General features: G+C 34.3%; 1 protein-coding gene across 1 annotated transcript; it reads left to right on the forward strand.

The window, feature by feature from the left end:
• The first annotated feature begins 797 nt into the window (after positions 1-797).
• On the forward strand, positions 798-4,512 carry LOC144971604 (ras-like GTP-binding protein rhoA). The gene is made up of 3 exons (XM_078912676.1): positions 798-1,267; positions 2,071-2,268; positions 3,362-4,512. Exons 1-3 carry the CDS (start codon positions 1,234-1,236, stop codon positions 3,985-3,987), a joined length of 858 nt encoding a protein of 285 aa, XP_078768802.1. The 5' UTR covers positions 798-1,233; the 3' UTR covers positions 3,988-4,512.
• Positions 4,513-13,638: the final 9,126 nt, after the last annotated feature.

Genomic DNA, 13,638 nt, shown 5'->3' on the forward strand with positions numbered 1-13,638 from the left:
ATGAAAATTTTTTCGCGGCGGTGGTGGGGTTTGAACCTGCGACCTTATTGGTACGACAACTCCGCCTGGCAGGTGAGAGCGTGGCTCTACCGTGTGAGCTATCAACGAACACTAAAATATTCGTTTCAAACTCAAAGTCATTACTAGATCCCTCTCTCACCCACTTCTTGAGACCGCCGATTCGTTCGTACACCACCATCGCGAATAATTTTGACCAGCAGTTAAGCTTAATAGCCAATATTCTCAACACAAACATATAACATAGAAACGATTGATACATTGAGTATGCTCCGGTGTATGGGGTGAATTTTTAATTCAGAAAAGTGAGTGGAGCAGGCACTTATGTTGGTAACAACAAGATATGAAGTGAATAGAAAAGTGCCAGAAGACAATAGAGAATGAAAATTTTTTGCGGCGGTGGTGGGGTTTGAACCTGCGAAAAATTCACCCCATACACCGGAGCATACTCAATGTCTCAATCGTTTCTATGTTATATGTTTGTGTTGAGAATATTGGCTATTAAGCTTAACTGCTGGTCAAAATTATTCGCGATGGTGGTGTACGAACGAATCGGCGGTCTCAAGAAGTGGGTGAGAGAGGGATCTAGTAATGACTTTGAGTTTGAAACGAATATTTTAGTGTTCGTTGATAGCTCACACGGTAGAGCCACGCTCTCACCTGCCAGGCGGAGTTGTCGTACCAATAAGGTCGCAGGTTCAAACCCCACCACCGCCGCGAAAAAATTTTCATTCTCTATTGTCTTCTGGCACTTTTCTATTCACTTCATATCTTTAATATAGAGTTAGTGTAGTTTATATAACATTTACAAAGCCGGTCTATAAATAAATACGTGAAGTTTTCGATCAGTTTTCTCATAAGATATGGAAGTTTCTTATTTTATCACAAGTTGAAGTAGAAGCTTTTTAGGTATACTTTTATATAGGCGACTATTTTTTGAAAACACCGCTGTCGAGTAATTCCCATTAATAGCAACACAGGTTTCCATCTATTAATAGTGACACTAACTCCCACCAATCAGATTGTGTTTATTTTCGTCGGAGCGAGGAATCTCCTATATATAATCATCAGAGTGTGTCAGGTGTATTATACGATTCAACACATCAAGCTTAATGTTGATAAGGTAAAGCAACTGCACGACGAGAAATAAATAAGATTATTATTATTATTATTATTATACCAAGTGTTTATTAGTATAAGAGGATCAAGAATAAGATGGGAAAAGTATTTTCTTGTATGGACTCTAAAGGTAAGCTTGTTTATTTCATAAAACAATGGTTCAATTCATACTTGTACCTATTACGACTATGACAATAATGCCAATATTATATATTGAAAGTGTGTGTGTGTGTGTGTGTGCGCGCGCGCTTGCGTGCGTGTGTGTGTGTAAGAGAGAGAGATGGAGAGAGAGAGAGAGAGAGAGAGAGAGAGAGAAGAGATGTTTTGTGTGCATGTTTGTGCTTTTGCTGTGTCTATGGTGAAGATATCGGAAAGATAATTAGATGGAGTGATAGATAGAAGGATGGATAGATAGATCGAGTTTTAAAAATGCTTACAGAATTCTTTGGATTCCTTGTGATTGTTTACCCCCCCCCCCCCTTCTCTCTCTCTCTATCTCTCTCTCTCTCTCTCTCTCTCTCTCTCTTAACAGATTGAAACAGTAAATGGGTCATATTTATTTGTGCTTTTCAGGCATTACATGCTAATGTGTTTATCGATGAAGAGCCTGTTCCTGAGACATGATGTTTGAAGAAAATTTGTTGATCTTTTTCATTGTCTTGTTTATCTTTTTTTGTACTTAGGGCTGTATGTGTCTCTCTCTCTCTCTCTCTCTCTCTCTCTCTCTCTCTCTCTCTCTCTCTGTGTGTGTGTGTGTGTGGGTGTGTGTGTGTGAGAGAGAGAGAGAGAGAGAGAGAGAGAGAGAGTATGTTTGTGTGTTAGTGTGTGCTTTTGTAAGTGTGTGTTTTTAAAATTTTGTGTGCTATTTTATTACCTTGGCTGGTCTGAAAAGATTCGTTGATTTGTAATGTTTGAATTATTTCTGTCCAACAGAGTCAACAGAGACAAAGATTGTTGGGAAGAGAATGGTGATTGTAGGAGATGGCGAATGTGGAAAGACATGCCTGGTCACCCGGATGTCCACGGGAAATTTCGTGGATGTGGGTTATCTCCCCACTGTCTTCGAGACGGAAGTTGTCAGTGTCAACACTGGAAATGAAGAAGTGGATCTCACGATATTTGATACTGCAGGTGAGTGTAACAATATTCTCATCCTCATCCTCTCCTCCTCTCCCTTCTCATCCCCTCCTTTCATCAGCATCCTCTCCACCTCTCTCCTCTTCCTCCTCCTCCTCGTTCCTCTCTCTTCTTCTTCTCTTCTTCTTCTTCTCTTCTTCTTTCTTCTTCTTCTTCTTCTTCTTCTTCTTCTTATTTTATTATTATTATTATTATTTTATTATTATTATTATTATTATTTATTATTATTATTTATATTATTATTATTATTATTATTATTATTATTATTATTATTATTATTATTATTATTATTATTATTATTATTATTATTATATTATTATTATTATTATTATTATTATTATTATTATTATTATTATTATATTTATTATTATTATATATTATTATTATTATATTATTATTTATTATTATTATTATTATATATTATTATTATTATTATTATTATTATTATTATTATTATTATTATTATTATTATTATTATTATTATTATTATTATTATTATTATTATTATGTTTATTATTATTATTATGATTATCCTTTTTATTCTTCTCAAATTGCATGCAATCGTCTCCAGTCGCTTCTTTTTCTAATTGCTCTTCTCCGAGGTGCATAAATGAATACGTCTGATAACCGAACACAATTATGGGCCTGTTTTAACATTGTTGTAATGGACGAGTTTTGGTGTCGCAACAATTAGGCCTTAACAATTTGGGTTATCAGACCTGCATGTTGATATTTCCGTTTCCTCCTTTATCTACGATCACATTCCTTATCATTGTCCTTCCCGTCCACAGAATAATATCACCTTTTATTTACCTCTGGTTTGTTGACTTTGCTATAAAGATACTACCTCAATCAGTAAGCCTTCTCTAGTTAGGAAGACAGTTTGTTGCCTTTCCACCTTCTCTCCTTAGATTAAGTTCAATGGTAGAATGGTATCTATGTTATCAAACCAGAGAACATCAATGTAAATGCTTTTGTTCAGATTGAATTATTTACCTATTATATAGTGGCAAGTCGCTTCCAACCCAACAACATAAAAATACCTACTTTATTTACCCCTATCGTTTATTTGATTCTATTTGTCCAGGGCAAGAGGACTACGATCGACTCCGACCCTTTTCCTACCACGATATTGATGTGGCTCTCATTTGCTTCAACCTCGCCGACACCGATACACTCATCAATGTCACTGAAAAATGGTCGCCTGAGGTGAGGTATTTCTGTGGGAATATCCCTGTCATTTTGGTTGGCAACAAAAAGGATCTACGAGACACCCCAGACTCCTCACCTATCTCCCGCTCAATATCATCTATGTCTGACGTCAGAGATAATAATGATGATGATGATGAAAACAATAATGGTGTCGATAAAGATGAAACAAAAATTACCAACTCTTCAAATGTGGTTGAAATCGATAATAGATTGAGCCGTTTGATCAGCCCTTCGTTCCAATCACAACGTGTTCAATCTCATGTCAAGCATAGCGAAGGAGCGCTCATTGCAAAACGCATTGGAGCTGTTGCCTATTTCGAAACATCTGCATTGTCTGGATACAACGTACAGGAATTGCTTCTGGCCACAACCAAAGCGTCGGTTCTTGGGGCCAAGAAATCCAAGAAGTTCAAGCCTCTCAATGCCACTCTCAAAATGTGGAAATCTGTGTCTGGAATAGATCAAGGTCAAGGTCAAGAGAGCGGAAAAGAAAAGGGATAATTCGATGAATCACAATTGTTCAATCATATCTGAAAGAAACGCACTTGTTTTTTAAACCAAAGTTTTCAGAGGACACGAAGACCTTGCACGTCGATCCCTTGACGATTTGTCTGACGAACTGTTCAGCAAAGGTTTTGCAAAGATGCTTGATTAAGCAATTGTAAACAGGGAACGTTGGTATCTTGGTGTTTATATTATTGACACGTCACCAAGAGATTATAATCCACAATGAATAAGACATCAACGTAAATGGTTTATACTATGTAGTCTCCCAACATTCCAATAATTGGGACCATTAGCAGGATAAATATTCTATGTATCTTCTTCAAACCTGAAAAACAGCCAAACATTCAGGCATTTCGACATAAGTGGACAGCTTGCTTACCAGATTAATTTTGATAAGTTATAATAGCGAGAAACTGTCAAGTTAGCATTTTCTTCTCTTTTTGTTAAATTGCATTTAATTTTTGTTTAAAAAGATTCTATCATTTTCCATTAGCAGTATTAGCAATATATATATATATATATATATATATATATATATAATATATATATATATATATATATATATATATATGTGTGTGTGTGTGTGTGTGTGTGTGTGTGTGTGTGTATGTGTGTGTGCGTGTTTGTGTATGTGTGTGTGTTGGTGTGTTTGCTTAGAATATCATATGTTTATTTATGCTGTACCCAAGTGAAAAATTGCCTTCATGGACAATAAAGACATTATTATTATTATTATTATTATTATTATTATTATTATTATTATTATTATTATTATTATTATTATTATTATTATTATTATTATTATTATTATTATTATTATTATTATTATTATTATTATTATATATAAAACAGATACACTACATCTATTTAGCGGGTGGTTGGATGGGAGCATCACCCTTGAATCATATACCTATGATGTTCGCATGGGTGTACGATCCGATAGTGATGTCGTGTCTTCTTCTCTTTACTAGCCTATCCTGCTTCTTTGGTTTGTGATTGTATTTTTGACAGGGGATATTTTTTTTTCTGTAAATCTTCTGCCTGTTTGTTCTTGGTTATTTATAATTTAGCTTATGATATCTTTAGGTTATGATTTTGATTGACATTTGTACTATTTTTGTTAGATTGCTTGTTTTTTTGTTTCAGCGGTCTCTCATATAACCTCAATTGTGTTGGAAGAGACCTAAAGCAACAAACAAACATTTGTACTATTTTTGTTAGATTGCTTGTTTTTTTTGTTTCAGCGGTCTCTCATATAACCTCAATTGTGTTGGAAGAGACCTAAAGCAACAAACAAACATTTGTACTATTTTTGTTAGATTGCTTGTTTTTTTGTTTCAGCGGTCTCTCATATAACCTCAATTGTGTTGGAAGAGACCTAAAGCAACAAACAAACATTTGTACTATTTTTGTTAGATTGCTTGTTTTTTTGTTTCAGCGGTCTCTCATATAACCTCAATTGTGTTGGAAGAGACCTAAAGCAACAAACAAACATTTGTACTATTTTTGTTAGATTGCTTGTTTTTTTGTTTCAGCGGTCTCTCATATAACCTCAATTGTGTTGGAAGTGACCTAAAGCAACAAACAAACATTTGTACTATTTTTGTTAGATTGCTTGTTTTTTTGTTTCAGCGGTCTCTCATATAACCTCAATTGTGTTGGAAGAGACCTAAAGCAACAAACAAACATTGTACTATTTTTGTTAGATTGCTTGTTTTTTTGTTTCAGCGGTCTCTCATATAACCTCAATTGTGTTGGAAGAGACCTAAAGCAACAAACAAACATTTGTACTATTTTGTTAGATTGCTTGTTTTTTGTTTCAGCGGTCTCTCATATAACCTCAATTGTGTTGGAAGAGACCTAAAGCAACAAACAAACATTTGTACTATTTTTGTTAGATTGCTTGTTTTTTTGTTTCAGCGGTCTCTCATATAACCTCAATTGGTTGGAAGAGACCTAAAGCAACAAACAAACATTTGTACTATTTTTGTTAGATTGCTTGTTTTTTTTTTTCAGCGGTCTCTCATATAACCTCAATTGTGTTGGAAGAGACCTAAAGCAACAAACAAACATTTGTACTATTTTTGTTAGATTGCTTGTTTTTTTGTTTCAGCGGTCTCTCATATAACCTCAATTGTGTTGGAAGAGACCTAAAGCAACAAACAAACATTTGTACTATTTTTGTTAGATTGCTTGTTTTTTTGTTTCAGCGGTCTCTCATATAACCTCAATTGTGTTGGAAGAGACCTAAAGCAACAAACAAACATTTGTACTATTTTTGTTAGATTGCTTGTTTTTTTGTTTCAGCGGTCTCTCATATAACCTCAATTGTGTTGGAAGAGACCTAAAGCAACAACCAAACATTTGTACTATTTTTGTTAGATTGCTTGTTTTTTTGTTTCAGCGGTCTCTCATATAACCTCAATTGTGTTGGAAGAGACCTAAAGCAACAAACAAACATTTGTACTATTTTTGTTAGATTGCTTGTTTTTTTGTTTCAGCGGTCTCTCATATAACCTCAATTGTGTTGAAAGAGACCTAAAGCAACAAACAAACATTTGTACTATTTTTGTTAGATTGCTTGTTTTTTGTTTCAGCGGTCTCTCATATAACCTCAATTGTGTTGGAAGAGACCTAAAGCAACAAACAAACATTTGTACTATTTTTGTTAGATTGCTTGTTTTTTTGTTTCAGCGGTCTCTCATATAACCTCAATTGTGTTGGAAGAGACCTAAAGCAACAAACAAACATTTGTACTATTTTTGTTAGATTGCTTGTTTTTTTGTTTCAGCGGTCTCTCATATAACCTCAATTGTGTTGGAAGAGACCTAAAGCAACAAACAAACATTTGTACTATTTTTGTTAGATTGCTTGTTTTTTTGTTTCAGCGGTCTCTCATATAACCTCAATTGTGTTGGAAGAGACCTAAAGCAACAAACAAACATTTGTACTATTTTTGTTAGATTGCTTGTTTTTTTGTTTCAGCGGTCTCTCATATAACCTCAATTGTGTTGGAAGAGACCTAAAGCAACAAACAAACATTTGTACTATTTTTGTTAGATTGCTTGTTTTTTTGTTTCAGCGGTCTCTCATATAACCTCAATTGTGTTGGAAGAGACCTAAAGCAACAAACAAACATTTGTACTATTTTTGTTAGATTGCTTGTTTTTTTGTTTCAGCGGTCTCTCATATAACCTCAATTGTGTTGGAAGAGACCTAAAGCAACAAACAAACATTTGTACTATTTTTGTTAGATTGCTTGTTTTTTTTGTTTCAGCGGTCTCTCATATAACCTCAATTGTGTTGGAAGAGACCTAAAGCAACAAACAAACATTTGTACTATTTTTGTTAGATTGCTTGTTTTTTTGTTTCAGCGGTCTCTCATATAACCTCAATTGTGTTGAAAGAGACCTAAAGCAACAAACAAACATTTTTACTATTTTTGTTAGATTGCTTGTTTTTTTGTTTCAGCGGTCTCTCATATAACCTCAATTGTGTTGAAAGAGACCTAAAGCAACAAACAAACATTTGTACTATTTTTGTTAGATTGCTTGTTTTTTTGTTTCAGCGGTCTCTCATATAACCTCAATTGTGTTGGAAGAGACCTAAAGCAACAAACAAACATTTGTACTATTTTTGTTAGATTGCTTGTTTTTTTGTTTCAGCGGTCTCTCATATAACCTGAATTGTGTTGGAAGAGACCTAAAGCAACAAACAAACATTTGTACTATTTTTGTTAGATTGCTTGTTTTTTTTTGTTTCAGCGGTCTCTCATATAACCTCAATTGTGTTGGAAGAGACCTAAAGCAACAAACAAACATTTGTACTATTTTTGTTAGATTGCTTGTTTTTTTGTTTCAGCGGTCTCTCATATAACCTCAATTGTGTTGGAAGAGACCTAAAGCAACAAACAAACATTTGTACTATTTTCGTTAGATTGCTTGTTTTTTTGTTTCAGCGGTCTCTCATATAACCTCAATTGTGTTGGAAGAGACCTAAAGCAACAAACAAACATTTGTACTATTTTCGTTAGATTGCTTGTTTTTTTGTTTCAGCGGTCTCTCATATAACCTCAATTGTGTTGGAAGAGACCTAAAGCAACAAACAAACATTTGTACTATTTTTGTTAGATTGCTTGTTTTTTTTGTTTCAGCGGTCTCTCATATAACCTCAATTGTGTTGGAAGAGACCTAAAGCAACAAACAAACATTTGTACTATTTTTGTTAGATTGCTTGTTTTTTTGTTTCAGCGGTCTCTCATATAACCTCAATTGTGTTGGAAGAGACCTAAAGCAACAAACAAACATTTGTACTATTTTGTTAGATTGCTTGTTTTTTTTTGTTTCAGCGGTCTCTCATATAACCTCAATTGTGTTGGAAGAGACCTAAAGCAACAAACAAACATTTGTACTATTTTTGTTAGATTGCTTGTTTTTTTGTTTCAGCGGTCTCTCATATAACCTCAATTGTGTTGGAAGAGACCTAAAGCAACAAACAAACATTTGTACTATTTTTGTTAGATTGCTTGTTTTTTTGTTTCAGCGGTCTCTCATATAACCTCAATTGTGTTGGAAGAGACCTAAAGCAACAAACAAACATTTGTACTATTTTTGTTAGATTGCTTGTTTTTTTGTTTCAGCGGTCTCTCATATAACCTCAATTGTGTTGGAAGAGACCTAAAGCAACAAACAAACATTTGTACTATTTTTGTTAGATTGCTTTTTTTTTTGTTTCAGCGGTCTCTCATATAACCTCAATTGTGTTGGAAGAGACCTAAAGCAACAAACAAACATTTGTACTATTTTTGTTAGATTGCTTGTTTTTTTGTTTCAGCGGTCTCTCATATAACCTCAATTGTGTTGGAAGAGACCTAAAGCAACAAACAAACATTTGTACTATTTTTGTTAGATTGCTTGTTTTTTTGTTTCAGCGGTCTCTCATATAACCTCAATTGTGTTGGAAGAGACCTAAAGCAACAAACAAACAAAAAAAAACATCTATTTAGTTATCTTTAGCGCATTATTTATACTCGATAACTGTGATACATCTTCTTACATGTTTTATTTCTGCCTAAAATGTTTTACATATTATTTTACATTCTATTTTACATTTCTATTTTTAGACTGATTTTTAAATAAATATTTTATTCCATTGTAAACATGACAATTTATTATGACGTTATCACAATGCTTGATTTCATCCTATGTGTGTGTGTGTGTGTGTGTGTGTGTGTGTGTGTGTTTGTGTGTGTGTGTGTGGTAGAGAGGTAAGTTGTTGGATTTCCAGCAAAACTTAAATCAGGTCCGAAGGCTCGAGTCTGCCTAAGGCACATCGATAATGTGTCCTTGGAAAAGGCATATTGCAGACTTTTTTGTCTTTCTATTGGAACGAGACATATTCGGAGATCCGTTGGCATAAAGCAGTGTTATCTTTATCCGAAAAGTGCAAGACCGAACAGGTTGCGAACTAAAAGAAATCGATGTAAACAAAGAACAAAACATTCATGCGCCCACCACTTTACTGAGATTGAGATAGGCAGAGAGCGAGAGAGAGAGAGAGAGAGAGAGAGAGAGAGAGAGAGAGAGAGAGAGAGAGAGAGAGAGAGAGAGAGAGAGAGAATTAGCGGACACAAGAGCTATGCAATCTCAAGTGCACTTTAACTTTACCACATTACCCTATTCAGGTGTAAAAGTGTTGATTTAAAAAGGATGCCTAGCAGGCGACTTGTACTATGTATGTATTATGAAATCAAAGTGCTATTTAGATCACGTTGCAATCTCAGAGTTATTTTAGTAAAGTTGAAAGGAAACCCGTTTATATTATTCAAATATACGCTCCAACACCAGAGAGTGACGTAAACACAATTGAGACATTCTATCAAGATATGGAACAGTAACAGTAACAGGCATTAAAACCATGTAAATCTGATGAAATTCGTTTAATAATTGGTGATTTCAATGCAAAGGTAACGAGAGAGTTGAAAATATCGTTGTCCCCCTACTGACTAGGTACCAAAAATGATAGAGGGGAAAGACTTGTCGACTGGTGCAGATTGGAAAACCTTACTATTGTCAATACATGGTTTAAAAACCACGATAGAAAGAAGTGGACATGGATAAGCCCAGGTGGCCTTTATAGAAATCTGATAGACTTTATTCTGGTCCAACATTGATTCAGAAATATCGTACGCAACGCAACAACTATTCCAAGCACAGATTGTAATAGTGACCACCGACCAGTCAAGGCCACGCTAAAAATAAAACTTAAACAAATAAAGAAAAAGAAAGTGGAACCAAAACTTCAATTAGATCTATTGAGAATTAACGATCAAATAAAAAATGATTACAAAGAATGCGTGAAAGAAAAAAGTGAAAACTTGACCTCAGATATAAACATAGCTAGACGAGTACTGAAATCAAGTATCGAACTGCAGCACAGAATCTGCAAGAGAAACTATTCCATCTGTGAAAAAACACGAACCAAAACAAAAGTGGATGGATTTTCATTTTGTCCATTCTATTTCTTTTGGGTTTTTTTTTTTTTTTTTTTAAATTTTTCTCGTATATTTTCGTTATTGCTTAAATTAAAGAAAAATAGAGGAAAATATGTTATATAATATTTCTTGTTACGATTCTTTTATAATACTTTGCTATTGATGAGTTTTTTGGGGGGTTTTTTGTTTGTTTGTTGGAACTGTGTTTTCAGTCCACCAGTGGAAACAGCTGTGTATTCAGTCCACCGGAAATAAAAATATTTTTAAAACGACCAAATATCGTCTATACTCACCTAAACACAGTACCTTTTTAAAATATTTTTTGTTGTTGTTTTTTTTTTTTTTTTTTTTGGTCATGCAATAAAAAAAAAAATAATAATGATAATAATAATAGGAGGAGAAACTTGATAACGAATAGATTATTCCATATATGGGCAGCGTGGCTCAGCGGTACGGTCTTTGCTTCGTACCCGAAAGGTACCGACTTCGATCAACCGCGCTGCGCTGTGTGGCCTTGAGCAAGTCACCTCGCCCTAGCTTGACTTGCGGCGCTGCACTGCGGCTGATGCCTGAGTTATTCCAGCCTTCCCTTGGAAAAGACCCTAGATAAAAAGTTTCCATGAATAAAGGGCATTTTATTTTATTTATGTATCATTATTATAAGAATATACTGAAAATAAGAAAACTTGTGAAGGCAGTTTTAAAGTACGGCTTTTTAAATGGTAACAGTAACACGGACTATAAGATTGGGTGGGCACTTCAGATTCGTATTAGGATTGATTGAATTAATGCGATGACGTTTCCACGTCTTCATATATTTCATCTCTGTCACTTTATCATTCATCGCTTAAACGTAACCGCAGTCCTAGTGTCAGATGATGTGGATGGTGTGCGTCAAGGTAAAGTGCTCACAACATCCGCCAGCCGGATATATGGAACCAACACACAAAACTATGTGTTATAGTCTGATTGAGATACAAAACCATGTGTTATAGTCTGATTGAGATACAAAACCATGTGTTATAGTCTGATTGAGATACAAAACCATGTGTTATAGTCTGATTGAGATACAAAACCATGTGTTATAGTCTGATTGAGATACAAAACCATGTGTTATAGTCTGATTGAGATTGATAGAATTTTGTGAGTAGTACTCATAAAAATGGCTGGCTAAAAACAATAACAAAGAGGTGAGTGGCGTCAATTTCGTTCCATCAATAAGTTAATGAAGGCTACGTGTTGATTTGATTGACTCGAAACAAAAACAACTTCCATTACAGCATGACCATTTCACAATCATTGTGTCCCCTCACCAACATTAGATTTAGATAATATATCATCATAATACGATCTCTTCATCATCACCATAACTACACCATCATAAAAGGGAACAAATATGTGAAGAAAAACAACTGGTTCCAATCTCAATGGGTACCAAGCTTGTGTAATTGATTTTCTGGTCTCAGAGTCATGGCATCTTATTTTCTAAATAAATCATGGTCGCCATTCAAGAGCATAATCTATCCTCTTTTACTTCCCATAATCCTCCGGTATATACATTCTGCTTCTTACTGAAACTTGGTTACATTTACATACACTTCCCGAGAGTTTGGAACAGGAAGAAGATCGTCACGTTGTCGTCGTGCAGGAGCTTGAGTACCTTCATGATCCTGAAGGTGATGCCAGCCCAGAAACAATCATGCTGGAACAGCTGATGGTGAAAGGTCAGACTAAGAACGATCCAACAAGACCTGCCTTCTCCTGGACTCGCATCTCCACAATGAAGAATTTTACACATGAGAACGGTGGAAAAAAAATATGAGTAAAGAGTATTTTTCAAGGACTCAATTATGTACCGCCAAAAGCCAGACCTGTGGAGGGAGAAATGAGAGGTTAATCAGTAGTAGTAGAAGTAGTAGTAGTAGTAGTAGTAATTGCTGTTGTAGTAGCAGCAGTAGTAGTTGTAGTAGTACCAAAAAACGGATTGTAACGATCAAGGGAAGTAATTCATGAAATTCCAGACCGACTGCTTTTGGATACACAGTCAAGGCCCTTGATACAATTCATTCGGAAGTGTACATTAAACTATTCTTTACTTTTTATTAAAATCATGCGTCAGAGATTAAATAAGAAGAAAATATGCATTCTGAAGTATGGAATATCAAAACTACAAGTATAGGGCATTATTAAGCAGCTTCTACAGCTTTACCCAAGATTCGCTCGGTTTTTATGATCATTTCTGATCTAAAGCCTTCGAGTTTTATTCACTTCTCATTGGTTTTTAAGACATAAACCTATAGTGTCATGAGATTTGGTCCTATTTATGCGTGTCTGTCCCAAAAGACACCAATTCATTGCGTATTTTCTTCTCTGGAGCACGATTTAAAATGCGCCGCATGAGGGCGCTGTTTCCAGTCCATTAAATTTATCCTGAAATCGAATAAAAGTATTTCATGGATTATTTCCCTTGATACCGTGGCTCCACAAAGTAATTCCTCTCTGTTTTTAATTCGCTCTACCCCCTGAACTTGTAATAATACAATAATAATAATAATAATAATAATAATAATAATAATAATAATAATAATAATAATAATAATAATAATCATAATAATAATAATAATAATAATAATAATAATAATAATAATAATAATAATAATAATAATAATAATAATAATAATAATAATAATAATAATAATAATAATAATAATAATGATAATAATAATAATAATAATAATAATAATAATAATAATAATAATAATAATAATAATAATAATAATAATAATAATAATAATAATAATAATCGCGAAGTCCAAGGTTTGAGAGTTTTTTACCAAGATGAGGGTCATTTAAATCGACTTGCCGCTAGCGCAGTGAAGGGCGGGACATGATGATGATGATGATGTTGGTGGTGATGATGGTGATGATGATGATGATGATGATGGTGATGATGATGATGATGGTGATGATGATGATGATGATGATGATGGTGATGATGATGATGATGATGGTGATGATGATGATGATGATGATGATGATGGTGATGATGATGATGGTGATGATGATGATGATGGTGATGATGATGATGGTGATGATGATGATGGTGATGATGATGATGATGATGATGATGGTGATGATGATGATGATGGTGA

This window comes from Berghia stephanieae, chromosome 4, assembly GCF_034508935.2.
Source record: "Berghia stephanieae isolate SIO BIC M18660-M18661 chromosome 4, UCSD_Bste_1.3, whole genome shotgun sequence".
Lineage (NCBI taxonomy): Eukaryota > Metazoa > Mollusca > Gastropoda > Nudibranchia > Aeolidiidae > Berghia > Berghia stephanieae.